Raw genomic sequence first — 16,438 nt, 5'->3', positions numbered from 1 at the left:
TATTTGCAATACACGTATATATTTTGAATCTGTCTTGAATACTCTACATGAGAGTGATGAGAATAGTGAGACTGCAGGTGTATTGAGATGACCTAAATCACAGATGCCACCTGGGCACCACATTGCTACTGTATGTGTGCCATATATTATTACTGTCTAATTGTTTCTTTAACCTGCTTGCTGGAACCTCATTATGATTATGAGTAATGTGTTGAAAGACTGGAGTAGCGCGCCGCACACAATATTAGAATATACTAATATATTAGTGAAGATATAATCATATACTTTATTGTTTTATACTGGTTTGAAGATAATGTCGTTCGTATCCCAAACCGCTAAACACACTCTTATAGAAATCTGCACATCACTGGATCCAAATACAAACATGATCTGGGTGATTTATGAGCCTTTTAATTTGCTAGGACACACACACACACTGAAACCCCCACTAAAGGCCAATTTATACTTCTGCGTCGAGTGTACGCCGTAGTGTACGGCGTACGCTACGCACGTAGGCGACGCCGTCATGAGCATTTACCAAGGGGGTAATCCATCGACCGGAAGTTGAAGCCGGCCGGGTGCCGCCATGTTGTAGCAGAACTTCACTTGCGTTAGCATTTCCATTGACTCCCATTCATTTTGGCGTCACTTTGACATCGAATAACTTTACATCTGAGGCGTTTAAAGACTCCATTTGTCCATTATTTATTTCTAAAGAAACACGAAAATGTATAAAGGGCTCCATTACCTTCTATGTTACAATATAGCCCCGTAGAAACAGATTTAGTAAAAATAGGCTAACAATTGCGTCATAACCACTCGACTCTCTGTCGCGCTGTACAGAAGTTACCGTACAGACAGGAGGAGAAGCTCACAGGCAATCGGGGGGACGTCCCGTCAAGGGAGAAGCCCATAGATAATGAGTCCATAAAAGCAACGGAATACTTACTCCTGCTCACTCACGCCAAAGAACTCTTTGCTCAAGTTCCCCGTCTCTGCAAGATTAACGTTGGCAGTTTTCACGCACAGCTACTAGAAGAGTAACGTCTGTCAGACAGGTTGCTCACGTCATCAAGCTTAGTTTGAGTCGGTTTGAGTCTGCGCGTCAGGAACGGAAGTGCTCAAAAATCGCTAAAAATGGGCTTCAACTGTCTCAACTCAGTTCCAATGAGATCGCTCTGTCCATTTCTTTTACTGTCTATGGCATTTATACTTCTGCGTTTAGGTCTGCGTTGCTCTGCAGTACAGCGCCGAAACGCTAGTTGGCGGCGGAGGGTTTTAATGTTCCACTGTGTTTAGATCATAGACAGTATAAGAAATGGACAGAGCCATCTCATTGGAACTCAGTTGAGACAGTTGAAGCCCATTTTTAGCGATTTTTGAGCACTTCCGTTCCTGACGCGCCGACTCAAACCGACTCAAACTAAGCTTGATGACGTGAGCAACCTGTCTGACAGACGTTACTCTTCTAGTAGCTGTGCGTGAAAATTGCCAACGTTAATCTTGCAGAGACGGGGAACTTGAGCAAAGAGTTCTTTGGCGTGAGTGAGCAGGAGTAAGTATTCCGTTGCTTTTATGGACTCATTATCTATGGGCTTCTCCCTTGACGGGACGTCCCCCCGATTGCCTGCGAGCTTCTCCTCCTGTCTGTACGGTAACTTCTGTACAGCGCGACAGAGAGTCGAGTGGTTATGACGCAATTGTTAGCCTATTTTTACTAAAACTGCTTCTACGGGGCCATAATGTAACATAGAAGGTAATGGAGCACTTTATACATTGTCGTGTTTCTTTAGAAATAAATAATGGACAAATGGAGTCTTTAAACGCCTCAGATGTAAAGTTATTCGCTGTCAAAGTGACGCCAAAATGAATGGGAGTCAATGGAAATGCTAACGCAAGTGAAGTTCTGCTACAACATGGCGGCACCCGGCCGGCTTCAACTTCCGGTCGATGGATTACCCCCTTGGTTTAGATTCCTCGCGGCAAGAAGAAGAAGATTCCTCGCGGCTGTTTTGAGTTTAGGTTACTACAAGCAATGTCGACTGAAATAGAGCAGATCATGTTGGAGTTGGAGCTTATCGAGGTGGAAAAGGTAAATTTGTAGTTTTTTTTAACAGTTTTGGTGTACTTAGAATTTAAAAATGGCGGGCGGTGCAGAAGAACACGCCGGAAATACATAGGAGGAAACGCGATGCTCCCAAGCCGACCAATCACAGATCTTGCGGTCCGCGTCGTCGCGACGTGTAGTTACATTTTTGAGGAGGTGCGGGTCAGGTTACGGCGAAGGGTACGGCGTATGGTATGCGTCTGTGCGTATGCTACGCCGTACCTACTGCGCGCACCCGACGCAGAAGTATAAATTGGCCTTAATTTGTCAAACTCATTTCAGACATAGTTCACTGCTCTTAGCTGTATATTTAGCTTATGCTATAGCCTTCCTGTTTATGAGGATTATAAACTGTAAATGTAAAAAAACGACAATAAAGTAAAATGCATGGCACATTTTGAGTGCATCCATTTGAATTATTTATATGGTATTCATAAAAAAAACTGGCACTGTATATATGGCTGTTAATAACGGATGGGCGATATTGAATTTTGCAGCCCTTTGATGGTTTATGATGCCTGATGTGCCACAAATAATTATTTCAAAACAATATCAAAGTGTACTGACTAATAAAACAAAATAAATATTTAACATACAGATAAAATGTGTGTGTGTGTGTGTGTGTGTGTGTGTGTACCTATACTATAACACTATACCTTTATGTTGAATATTTATTTTGTTTTATTAGTTAGTACACTTTGATATTGTTTTGAAATAATGCACTACATTGCACACACACACAAACACAAACACACACACACACACACACACACACACACAGCTTTCCATTGATGTATGGTTTGTTAGGATAGCACAATATTTAATTAATAAAAGGCAGCTTTGTATTCTGCAATAATTTGATCTAATATTTGATGGTTTTTAAAAGGTTGTAGATTTAAGTAGCAAATTAGAATCGCTAACATTATTGAATGAGACAAAGTTTTTGTAAATGATTTTCAGTTTTGTTCAAGGTAATTAAAGCTACAGTTTTTCAATAACGGAAGAATATATAAGAGTATGATATTTGGAATAAAAGGAGCCCCTGCTGTTACAATAATTACATTAATATTACATTACATGTAACTTTTCCATTTGATGAGTAAGATTCAGATGGGAAATATCATATATTAAGTTGGGTGTCTATCTTAGAGATAATCACCATATTTATAATGAAACCCTCATTTGAAAAAGTATGATATTAATCTTTTCATATAACACAATATAATGTGTTGTTACAAATATAAATATATTAAATTATTATGGTATCTCCTTCAATGCTTTCAGAATCTTTACTTTTCAAAATAATTTTGTTTCTGTATTTTTAAATATATTTTTATAGTAACGCATGTTAATAACATTGAACACAAATGAATTGTTTTATTGGATATTTGTTGAATGTTCAGCTAGTTCTCGCTGTTCTCTCTGCTGCTTCTCATCATATTGGCGTGTGGTAAAGTTCAGGCACAAGCGCTGCCACGCCGAGTTAAACCCCTGTGTCTCTGTGCAGCTTCTGGCAGGCGTCCACACGTCCCGTTCAGCCTCTGGTCTCGGGTTTAAGACGACAAAGAGGATTATGAAGCAGCAAAGCAATTTCGTTTAAGTCGCCCTTATCTTTGGGAAGTGCTGAATTCACACATTAGCAGAACAGGACAGGTGTAGAGAGATGATGGACACAGAGAGAAGGGGGGACACATTTATAAACAGGGTTTAATTGTGCTTTAGGGAGAGATCTGAGCTTTGACAGCGATGTTATTGGAGAGCAGTGGCTTCCTATGTTGTGTCCCTTCTTGTTCAGTGTTTGTGTGATGGAGGACTCTTAAACACTAGTCTTAGTCACTGCAAGAGAGGCCTGGAAATCTTCAGATGTTTCAAGAGATTCTGACCTGGTTTTAATGTGAATTTAATTTTGAACAGTCACTTAAATAAGTAAACGAAATAATGTCACACTTAATAAAATCAGGGTGTTTATCCTCAAGTTTGAGTTCTAATTATATCATATGAGCCATAAAAGCCTGACGCTTCAAATATTAAAGACAACAACAACAAAAAACAGAACGTACTTTTTTCTTGTATGGAAATGAGCAGTTTGTTCATTATGCCTGACTGTGTTTTTTTATTTAAAAAAAAACATGATTTATAAGAAAATACAATTTCAGTCTTTCTACTTCAAAATGTCACTTTTAAATCAAAGTGTTATTTGCAGTTTCTTTATAATTGTTTGTGAAATTTATGAATGAAAATAGTTTAAATGTAAATCTTACACCATTTTTTTTTGTGTAGGACATGTTAGGAATGATGTTCATGTGAAAAGGATCTTAAGATAAATGTGAAACTTTTTCCTCTTTTTTTTTTTTGCTATAGGAAGCAGTTTTGTGGTTAGCATGGGCAGTTATCTGGACGTCTCCAACTGGTTAAATCCAGCCAAACTGACCCTGTACTACCAGACCAACACTTCTACCCAGTGGGTGAGAGACTACTGCGGTCAGAGGACAACTGACCCCTGTGAACAGCTCTGTGACCAGGACACTGGTGAGTCAACACACACACACACACACACTCACACATTGTGTTTTCATGTTTTATGGGGACATTCCATAGACCTAATGACACTGTACAAACTGTATATTCTCTCCCCTTACACTAACCCTACCCCTAAACCTTCCCATCACACACACACTTTCTGCATTTTTTACATTTTCAAAAAGCATCACTTATTTATCAGCTGTTTGCCTCATGTGGATCAAAAAACAATTCCCCACAAGGACAAAGATTTCGGATATTGCCATCTTTGTAGAACTATCCTGCTGAAGACAAGGGAAAACAGCTAAACCACTGTAAAAAGTGGTAACCTGCAATTGTTACGTTAAAAAGAGCAGTCCCCACCTGATCTTACCCTTAAATTTAAGTTTTTTGGAGTAACCTAATATATTAAGGTTCATTATGTAATATAAAAAAATATATATTTTAATAAAAGCTATTAATTTAGATTTAATTTAATTTAGCCTGGTCGTAGCTGGGTAAGCAGACACTCCTTTACATGGTCAGGCTGGGAGACCAGATGAACAACCAACTGGAACCATCTTTGCCAGGTTGGGAGACCAGTTTGACCGAATTAAACCAGCTACATCCAGATTAAACCAGCTAAAGCCTAGTTCACACTACATGATTTTAAGCCCGATTTAAGCCCGATTTGCAAATCGTTGAGCTCGCCGACAGTTCAGGGTGTTATCGCGTGCAAATCGCGGGGGATTAGCGGGCGATGAACGCTCGCCAATCTGTTAGTATGAAAGAGCCAACAACGCATCAAAGACGCTCGCAGACGCCTCGCAGACGCCTCGCCGAGCCCAGAAAAATATCTAGCATGCTAGATATCCAGAGCTGTCGCGTGACTCAAGCTCACGTGATGTCATGAGCTACAGCCAATCAGAGCAAGGCATGGGTTGAGGTCAGTCTTCTTCGCTGGGTATTGGGTATCGCTGGCGGTATTATTTGCGTAATTTCTGGTTCGTTTTATCGCGTGATTTTGTAGACAAGATTTTTTGTAGAGAATCGTTGGGTGACAGAGTTGTTGTCAACTCGTGTAGTGCGTTACCCCGTGTTGCGGATCAATCACGTTGCCAACTGTAGTGTGAACCGCACAGTTCAGCCGGAAGTTTTAAAATCATGTAGTGTGAACTAGGCTTTAGTTGTTTGTTTGTCTGTTTGTTTTTCAGCAGGGAAGGCTTAACCCTGCTTAGCTTCAGTGTGAATGCAATCAAAAGCTACAGGTTGAGAAGTGTTGGCTGTTATAGAAGGTCTTCTCTAGTCAGAAAACACAGTCTTCCAAAACACAAGTGGTTTTTTTTCACAAGAGTAAAGGATGTTGAAAAATGCTTTAGCCATTTATATTGCATAGAAAGCTAGAAATTATATATTGTTTTCTTAAAATAAGCAATACATTAATGAATATCTGCCAGTGTTAGAGATGTGATCCAAAGTTACCATGCATAATTGAACAGAATAAATTATTAATAAAAAAAAATGTAAAGCATGTTCTCTGCACTGAAAAACAAATTAGTTGTAGAATTTACTTTGAAACGCTTTTCACTCAGAAATTGGTAATACATTTCACAGATAATCACAAAGAAACAAATGTTCACATTCAATTGAATGTAAAATGTTTAAAGACTGAAATAAAGATTATTGAAGTATGCACTCTAAACAATTCTGGGTTGTTTTAACCCAAATTTGGGTCAAATATGGACAAACCCAAATGTTGGGTTAAAAATGTAATTTAAAATTTTAACCCAACTTCAACTTTCACTTTCAACTGTACATTTTTTAATTACATTTTTAACCCAACATTTGGGTTTGTCCATATTTGACCCAAATTTGGGTTGAAACAACCCAGCATTTTTTAGAGTGTGTATTACAAGAAACTACTGTTTTATTTATAACATCTTAAAATATGTTTTTATAGTTTGAAGTGGAATAACCAGTAAAATAAATAATTAATTAATTGCAGTAAAGTTAGGCTACAGCATCTGAGAAACAGATTCACCTCACAGTTATCATACATGCATTAAAAAAAAGCTGGCATCTGACACACACACACACACTTATGGGGAAACACATTTATTTGCTCATGACCTTCAGTGGTAATCTGTCGCTCAAGGTCTCAGTCAGGTTGAGTCGGTTTGCAGTTTGATAAGCGTGCCGATGCCGGGGGATCGTGGGAATAACACAAGCCCGCTGACGTCTCAGGCCCAGGGCTTACGAGCCTCACGCTTGACATTTACAGTTATTGTCTAGAAATCTGTCTTTGTAGCTGCTCTTTTGCAATATAGTCAAGAGCTGTAACACATGGTGCTCTTTAGACAGCGGGGGGGGGAAAAGTTTACAGTCAATTTGATTGTGACACAATGATTGACGAACACACAATTCACTGCCAAGACTGTGATTCTGTCACACAAGTCTCATGCTAAGATTAGTTATACATTTATAACAGCATTATAAAACAGCAAATTGTAAGTGCACAAGTTTATTTACTGTGAAAATGTTTCCCATTTGTAGCCTGGGAAAACCCAGACAACTTCCGGCAAATTTAGATTTGCTCTGAAAGTTAGTCTGGCAAAGAGCTCATTCAAGCCCATTTCCAATCCGTCGAAATCGAGGCACCAATCAGAAGCGTTGGGGCGGGCTTTACACGATGACGACAGCGCTGGGATTTTGAACATGATTTTGTAGCCTACATTACAAAGATGGATGCCGCCGTCGAACATCACTCGTTCCAATCAGCTATCGCGTCTGTTTTAAGCCATTTGAACGTTTCCTTTTAGTTAAAAACCGAGCAAAGAACAACACTCGGAGATGTTTCTCCTTTCATTGTTTGGCCTCGGCCATTGTAAATGTCTTTGAATACAGTTCTAGTTCGTCATATAGGTCTGTTGCCTGCATTTATTTTTAGATCTCCCCATGAAAGCTTGCGATCTTTAAGCCAGTGTTCTGTGACCTGACATTTAGATGCATTATCTACCTCTCCTTACTCTCTTTTAACTGGGCTTACTCTAAAAGAAAAGGAGGGGACAATATAGGAGTAAACCTGTATTGGATTATATCTCTTCTGCTTTTAGCACATACTGTAAAAGCTGCATGAAATCACTAATGCACTGTCACTGGTGATGCATGAACGCCTGAATCAACATTACAGACTAGATTCATAAATGTGAAGGTGAATCTGGAAAGTGCTGCATGTGCTAAACAAGGCATTTGAAAGACAGAGATGAAAACCAAATGATATTACCAAAGTGAAATACAGTTAAACAATGCTATCTAAAAACACAGATAGCCACAAACAAAAAACAGAAGTCTACAAAGACATAATGGTTCACTTTATACTGAGGTCCATTTGTTAACACTGGTTAAATGCATTAACTAACGTCAACTAGCAATGAGCTATACATGCATATAATCACTGATGCCATAAATAAGACATTAATACTTTTATTCAGCAAGGGCACATTAAATTGATCAAAAGTGACTGTAAACACATTTATCATGTTACAAAATATTTATATTTCAATCAACTTCTGTTTTAGAGAACTTTCTATTCATTAAAAAATTAAATTTTAAATGTTTTCAACATCGATAATAATCATAAATGAGCAGCAAATCATCATATTACAATGATTTCTGAAGGATCATGTGACACTGAAGACTGGAGTAATGATGCTGAAAATTCAGCTTTGATTACATAAATATTAAAATATAAAACAGTTGCTTTAAATTGTAACAATATGTCACTTTATTTTTTATAAAATAATTGCATTAAAAATCTGAATTATTCCAAGCTATTTATATCTTTGTTAAAGTTGGTTGATGCCTTTAGTAGTGCTGTATTACTAGTTGGCTGTAGTGCTTCTCATTTGAATGTCAAAGTGGTGACGCGGTGCCGCGGTGTGCCGTAGACCGTTGCAGGAATAGGAGTCTGGCAGTGGTGTGACTGTGGGAGCACTTGAGGAGGTTGACTATCAGTCAGGATTGCAGCGTTCTGGATGAGCAGCTGAGGTTTGATTGCATACGCTGGAGGCTGGCCAGTCATTAGTTTCATTAGTCCAGACGAGAGCATTGCTGTCCCGTGTGCCACCAGCAGTCCTTGCCATCCTCCTCTGAGTGTTTCTGTTCCTGTCGCTCAACTGGCAGAGCGTGATGCCCACAACACCAGTGTCATTGGTTTGATCGTACGGCAGCTCTGGTTGCCAGTATACTACCGTACAAAAAAAGTCATTAGAATCTAGTGTTTCACTGTTTGTGTATGCTTTATACTTCCTGGTTCATGACGTCACCACCATAGACTGTAAAAAAAGATGGACGACGCCCCTTCGCTCTCTTCCACTGGTCAGAAGTGAAGCCGTGAGTGTCCCGATATGGCGCTGACATCTTGGAACTTGAGTCTGCGTTCTCGGGATCAGACCCGCGCAGTAGCGGTCTCGGGACCAGGCCTGCGCAGTAGCGATCTCGGTACCAGACCCGCGCAGTAGCGATCTCGGTACCAGACCCGCGCAGTAGCGATCTCGGGACCAGACCCGCGCAGTAGCGATCTCGGGACCAGGCCTGCGCAGTAGCGATCTCGGTACCAGACCCGCGCAGTAGCGATCTCGGTAACAGACCCGCGCAGTAGCGATCTTGGGACCAGACCTGCGCATTAGCGATCTCGGGACCAGACCCGCGCAGTAGCGATCTAGGTACCAGACCTGCGCAGTAGCGATCTCGGGACCAGGCCTGCGCAGTAGCGATCTCGGTACCAGACCCGCGCAGTAGCGATCTCGGTACCAGACCCGCGCAGTAGCGATCTCGGGACCAGACCTGCGCATTAGCGATCTCGGTAACAGACCCGCGCAGTAGCGATCTTGGGACCAGACCTGCGCAGTAGCGATCTCGGGACCAGGCCTGCGCAGTAGCGATCTCGCTACCAGACCTGCGCAGTAGCGATCTCGGTAACAGACCCGCGCAGTAGCGATCTCGGGACCAGACCTGCGCATTAGCGATCTCGGGACCAGACCCGCACAGTAGCGATCTTGGTACCAGACCCGCGCAGTAGCGATCTCGGGACCAGACCCGCGCAGTAGCGATCTCGGGACCAGACCTGCGCATTAGCGATCTCGGTAACAGACCCGCGCAGTAGCGATCTTGGGACCAGACCTGCGCAGTAGCGATCTCGGGACCAGGCCTGCGCAGTAGCGATCTCGCTACCAGACCCGCGCAGTAGCGATCTCGGTAACAGACCCGCGCAGTAGCGATCTCGGGACCAGACCTGCGCATTAGCGATCTCGGTACCAGACCCGCACAGTAGCGATCTTGGTACCAGACCCGCGCAGTAGCGATCTCGGGACCAGACCCGCGCAGTAGCGATCTCGGGACCAGACCCGCCCAGTAGCGATCTTGGTACCAGACCCGCGCAGTAGCGATCTCGGGACCAGACCCGCGCAGTAGCGATCTCGGGACCAGACCCGCGCAGTAGCGATCTCGGGACCAGACCCGCGCAGTAGCGATCTCGGGACCAGACCTGCGCAGTAGCGATCTCGGGACCAGACCTGCGCAGTAGCGATCTCGGGACCAGACCCGCGCAGTAGCGATCTCGGGACCAGACCCGCGCAGTAGCGATCTCGGGACCAGACCTGCGCAGTAGCGATCTCGGGACCAGACCCGCGCAGTAGCGATCTCGGGACCAGACCCGCGCAGTAGCGATCTCGGGACCAGACCCGCGCAGTAGCGATCTCGGGACCAGACCCGCGCAGTAGCGATCTCGGGACCAGACCCGCGCAGTAGCGATCTCGGGACCAGACCCGCGCAGTAGCGATCTCGGGACCAGACCCGCGCAGTAGCGATCTCGGGACCAGACCCGCGCAGTAGCGATCTCGGGACCAGACCCACGCAGTAGCGATCTCGGGACCAGACCCACGCAGTAGCGATCTCGGGACCAGACCCACGCAGTAGCGATCTCGGGACCAGACCTGCGCAGTAGCGATCTCGGGACCAGACCCGCGCAGTAGCGATCTCGGTACCAGATCTGCGCAGTAGCGATCTCGGTACCAGACCTGCGCAGTCGTGAGCAGGAAGTAAAGCCGCGAAATCAAGGCCCCACCCTCACTCTCGCAGAATCAATAGCAAGCACACGCTCCTGCACTTTTTAAAGATGAATTATAGAAATTTAGATTTAGAATTTAGCTCCAATCTCCTCAGGCCTCCGAAGATCCCGAAAAAAAGTCTGTTGGTGCTTCAGTGACTTACTTCACTCAGAGAACCTGTCAATCACAGCTGTCAATCATGACGTCACCACCACCGCATCAAATAACTAACTAAAAACAAATTTATTTTAAAAACAAACACTTGAACTTACATCAGCGTGATAAAAACTACAGTAAATGACAGAAATCTTTGGAAAAAAGATATTTGAAGTGTAATTTAATTGTTTAGTTGGTCTCACTGGCGGGGTTTATGACCTATACTAGGACCGGCCACCAGGGGGCGATTGAGGCGCTTTGGCTTCACTTTTCAGGGCTTGTGCGGCACGCTTGGTCACTGGACTGGTCACACGCTTGGTCACTGGACTGGTCACACGCTTGGTCACTGGACTGGTCACACGCTTGGTCACTGGACTGGTCACACGCTTGGTCATTGGACTGATTTCACACGTGCTTCGACGCAGTCCCGCACAGCGTCAATCAATACAGTAGAGTTCCCGCTTCAGGGAACCAAGGATACAGTCGTAACAGAGGGGTTTTCCACCAGGAATTCCACAATTATTTAAAAAATAAGCTGAAATAATGCAAGCTAACATCTTCAACACAAGCAAATACCATCGATTAACAACCTCGTAGCTCACAGTAGGTCTGTCTTTAAATGTTTATTAAGTTTATTAAGTCAATTATTTTCCTAATGGAGAAAATGAATGGAGTTTTTACTTCCGGAACCGGCTGTTGCGCTCTATTACAGACCAGCGTGTAAAACTCTTGGATGTATTTTAAAGAGTCGATATTTTGAACTTCACAATTGTTTGCAAATCCAGAATTTTTTGATCCTGATAAGTGTTCATTGTCACAATTATAAACCCAACAACTTTCATCTTCCATGAGAGGCTTTAAAGAACGCAACACGCATTTCTCCCCGCAGAATTCATCCAATCCGATGAAACTCCCGCAGTGTTTCCAATTCTGTGCGCCATATGCATCAGAATGCTTTTCTTACTTAGTATAATTATCTTGTTTCCAGTCCAAATATCTAAAAATTCTTGAATCAAGATGCATGTACTAAAGTAGTAAAATGCCATACGATATTATGTTTTGTTTTCTGGGGAAATAAATCAAAATGAAGTGAGTCTTTGCTAAAGGATTTGCCAATTGGGTAAGAAAAACTAATCTTGTTTCTGTTTGAATGACGGTTTCTGATAGTTTGTGGTTGTTCTGTTGCTTCTTTAACTGCGGGCCTAGTGTTGCCACCTTGTAGATCCATTAATAAGTTAAAATAATACCAGGCGCATGTGCAGAGTATGTGCAGTTAGACTGCATGTCTACAATGCTTGCATATCTCTGCTGATACTGATACTGGACATTCTCACATTATTTTAATGCATATATATTATAACCATAAAACAGTATTGCATGTGCATGGATTGCCATTCAATCACTCATGTTTAACAGTGGCCGACCCTTGTTTATGTGAGCAGTTAAGCCTAGATTTATCACTGGACATTAGTCAGTGCCACACATGCACAATTACAATCATTAATATTAGCAGAGTGCATAGCAATAACAATACACACACACACACAGCACATTAAATCAATCAACACATGGCGACACATGCATTATACTTACTGGATCATGCCGTATTTATGATATTTAAATGACAAAAGAGGGCTTCTCATAAAGGCAGCTGGAGTCAATGGTTTGGAGAGCAATCAAAACTCTATTGATGTTTTTCTTGGAGTGATAGTCTAAAATCATTGATTTGCCTGATGCTTTTTTCCGTATGTAAGCATTGAGGATGGCGCTGGAGCTGTAGAGATATTGTCATGTTAATGAGAGAGAGTTGTAATCTCTCCGGCTCAGTACAGAGAGCGATTTTGTGCTTAGCATCAGCTGAACGCTCGGTCAAGAGCCGATGCGTTCCTCTCTTCATCTTGTACCAGTTGAGTCCTCTTAGAGTCTCTATTTCATCTGCTCACTCAGCCATTTACACTAGACTCCAGGCTTGCCGAAATAATGTCTAATCAGAACAGCAGCCGAATAAAGGGTGAGCTGACAGATGGAGCCGTCACTCGCTTCATTGTTGTAGTTTCTATATCTACCATGTATAGATAGCAGAGGTTTTTTTTTTTTTTGGCACATGTACATTTACTGTATAATGGGATTCTTTTTCGCTTTTCACTTTAACCGTGTGTGCATGAAGACAGCAGATACACCGCAGTACAAAAGCAAGCAGTGGAAAAAGACCATGAAGGGATAAATGCACACTGTAAAAATCACTCAGATTGTACAAGATTAAATAGCAATTTATTTTGATAAAATTCTGTATTTTACTTCGTTCTTATTGCTGTTTATCTATCCTTTTTTTGTCAGAAAACTAGAAATTTAGGGGGGAAAATGATAAAATCATCATAAGGCTGCATTGCTGAATGTTTCGTCATAAATGTATAACGCCAAAACAATCTGTTACCTTAAATTATATGTTTATCTCTGTAAAGCTGCTTTGAAACAATTCATTGTTAAAAGCGCTATATAAATGAAAATGACTTGACTTTCGTGTGACGTCACAATTCACCAATATGTAACTGATTTCCTCTCAGAACACATTTGTTATGAAATAAAGGTTAAGCAGTTCAAATCACTCACAATGCTGCGTTGTTGTAACCCAAATTTGGGTCAAATATGGACAAACCCAAATGTTGTGTTAAAAGTTTTATTAAAAATTTTAACCCAACTTCAAATTTCACTTTCAACTGTAAATTTTTTAATGACATTTTTAACCCAACATTTGGGTTTGTCCATATTTGACCCAAATTTGGGTTGAAACAACCCAGCATTTTTTATAGTGTAGTCATAACTTGAATTACATATAGCAGTTTTGTTACTGTGTTCTGATCGCTGTTCAGAATTTTACTGTAAAATCAATGCAGATCCTTTTTTTTTTTTTTTTTGAAGACAAAATTGAAATCTGGACAAAAAAAATTGTGGCTTCATGAGGAACTAGAATGAAGTACTTAAAGTCCCCCTGGAGTTAATTATTTCATTCCTTAAAACTCATCTTTGATCACCAAAATGACTTATTTAAATGTTTTTTCCTTGAAAAAATGATGTATGCCTTAAAATATCTTGAATGTAACTCGAAACCCTTGCCTCATATAGTGTATGCGGTTCTATGAATATGCAAATGAAGCCCGCCTCCACTCACTCCCTCAGCTCAGAGATCCACTGGTTGACGATCACACGTTGATCTGATTGGTTACAAGGTCGTTTGTGACGTCAGAAACACCAGCGATTTCAAACCGTGTTTTTGAGACTGTCTTTGGTTCACTGCAGTTTTAATATAAGGAGAAAATACTCAGCAATGCTGTCGACTTATGAACTTACACATGGTTTGTCTTAAAGCATATTAAAAACACCACATAGACATATAAACAACATTAAAAGCTGGATTTTCACCACAGGGTGACTTTAATATTCTCTCAGAACACAACTATTAGAAATAAATAAATAAATAAATAAATAAATAAATAAATGAAGCAGAAAAACAGTGTCATAATTCACAATCAACATTATATATATATATATAGCAGTATTATGCAGTATAAGTAATGCCGTCTATAGTCTTTTAATAGCCATTAAGAGAGCTGGGGTTGTAATAATATTGCGGTAATTAAATACAACTTTTTCTGTGTACGGTTGAGAAACAAAAATACACTGGCATGCAAATTAGCTCCAAGTTCTCAGCCAAAGGGAACAATAACCACAATAATGGTGACTTCAAACATTGTTTATTTACACTATTATCCCACAATGCATTTTTTTTTTTTTTTTGCTGCAGTAATTTGTTGGGTTTCGATCTAAAATGACCTAGCATACAGTATTTTATTGCTGTTAAATCCTGGTATTTTTTAATGTTGCATGTTTTAACAAACTGAATTACATGCACTGAGGTGTAAAATGTAATATTCTGCATTATTTCAAAGTTGTTAATAAAATAAAATAAAAATTGATATTGATCCTATGACTCAATTGTGACCATTTCCACTGTTTATTAATTAATTACAAAACTCTCTCTCTCTCTCTCTCTCTCTCTCTCTCTCTCTCTCTCTCTCTCTCTCTCTCTCTCTCTCTCTCTCTCTCTCTCTCTCTCTCTCTCATACATGTAAACCATAGTATTCATCATAAATGTAAAAATCAGGTTATGATGTATACATATGGGTTGTTTTAACAACTATAGCATAATAAAACAGTTGAAGACATGCAGCTGTGCTTTTATATGGAAGATGCAGAAATAACAAATAGAGATAATTGGCAGGAGATTTATTTTGTGTTTTCATTATCAGCATCTTGATGTTGTAAGACTCCATTGTGTTCTTGTGGGTGTTTACTGGTTGAGTGAACAAGAATAATCTTTCTCTAAGAATCCTCTGATGCTCTCTGCTCTGTGTAAGAATGATGTTACGTGTGTTTTCACAGTTGGATCTCAACACTTGTTGTACACAAGCAGCTCATTTGGTGGGGAAAGTTATTATACAAATCACGGGGGCTGATATAATTTACAATGAGTAGAGATATTACATCTATTTAAAGTTGTTAATTGAAACTACTTACATGGCTGTTTTGTGTAATAGCAGTTTGCTTGTCTTTATTCTTCACCACAATGGAAACCTCCTATTAAGATCTTTGCTTTGAGGCAATTCATGTACTCAGATTCGCTCAGTGTATTCAACTCGTTTACAGCGTACACTTGTGTGTGTGTGTGTGTGTGTGCACTATATTATAGATATTATAGAGGAAAGGGAAAAGTGTGGTATTCAAGTTATGCATTATTCAGCATTGAAATTGCATATTTTATCTGGAGGGCCCTTAAGACGGATCCCAACATGTTCTAGAAAACCATTAAACCAGTGGGTCTCAAACTGTTCAGGCCAAACATCACCAGTTTGACACTAATTCTGTATAAAAGTCTGCATTATATTATAAAGCATCTAATGAATGACCATCAAGTCATATAGTGAAAACATTTCACAAAAATGTTATTTGATAGGTTTTAACATATGCATGCATGTTTACTAGTAACATATTGAACAACACCGGCGGTTATTCTGCATACATGAAACCTGTGTAAAGTTGAGGAGAACTGACTTATATTCGTACATGAAACCTGTGTAAAGTTGAGGAGAACTGACTTATATTCGTACATGAAACCTGTGTAAAGTTGAGGAGAACTGACTTATGACATCATCTCATCTTATCTCAGATGAAACACGGTAAACACCGCTCCTCTGATGTCTCTCGATCAGTCCCACACACACACACACTATCGTTGTTTATTGCTGCAGATTGTTCGGAGACCGTTCCAGGCTTGCAGACTTACAAACACCGGAGTGAGAGAGACCAGCGAGCGCTGATGATCTGCCATAAACAGGAAGCCGAATCATATTCATAATCATATTCATTCTAAATTCATATCCTGCTGCTGTGATCCTGCTGAAAGCCACCCAATGAAAGTCAAATGTTTGAGCGCTCGATAAGACGCCGGCTGCGGGACAATCCAACTCACGCCACACACAAGTAAATAATGGGGAAACTGCATGAAACAGTG

The 16,438-nt window shown here is 40.8% G+C and overlaps 1 protein-coding gene across 1 annotated transcript in view; it reads left to right on the top strand.

Moving 5' to 3' along the window:
• LOC130089428 (astrotactin-2-like) overlaps positions 1-16,438 on the top strand; it is a 482,727-nt gene that overhangs the window by 232,775 nt on the left and 233,514 nt on the right. Inside the window, exon 7 of the mRNA XM_056256733.1 lies at positions 4,469-4,636. Within this exon, the coding sequence (XP_056112708.1) occupies positions 4,469-4,636 (168 nt within the window). The remainder of the gene's footprint in view (positions 1-4,468; positions 4,637-16,438) is intronic.

Source organism: Rhinichthys klamathensis, unplaced genomic scaffold (genome assembly GCF_029890125.1).
Source record: "Rhinichthys klamathensis goyatoka isolate OS25496 unplaced genomic scaffold, OSU_Roscu_1.1 h1tg000132l_1, whole genome shotgun sequence".
NCBI lineage: Eukaryota > Metazoa > Chordata > Actinopteri > Cypriniformes > Leuciscidae > Rhinichthys > Rhinichthys klamathensis.
The sequence above is the reverse complement of the archived record's forward strand: the minus strand, read 5'-3'. Positions and strand labels throughout refer to the sequence as shown.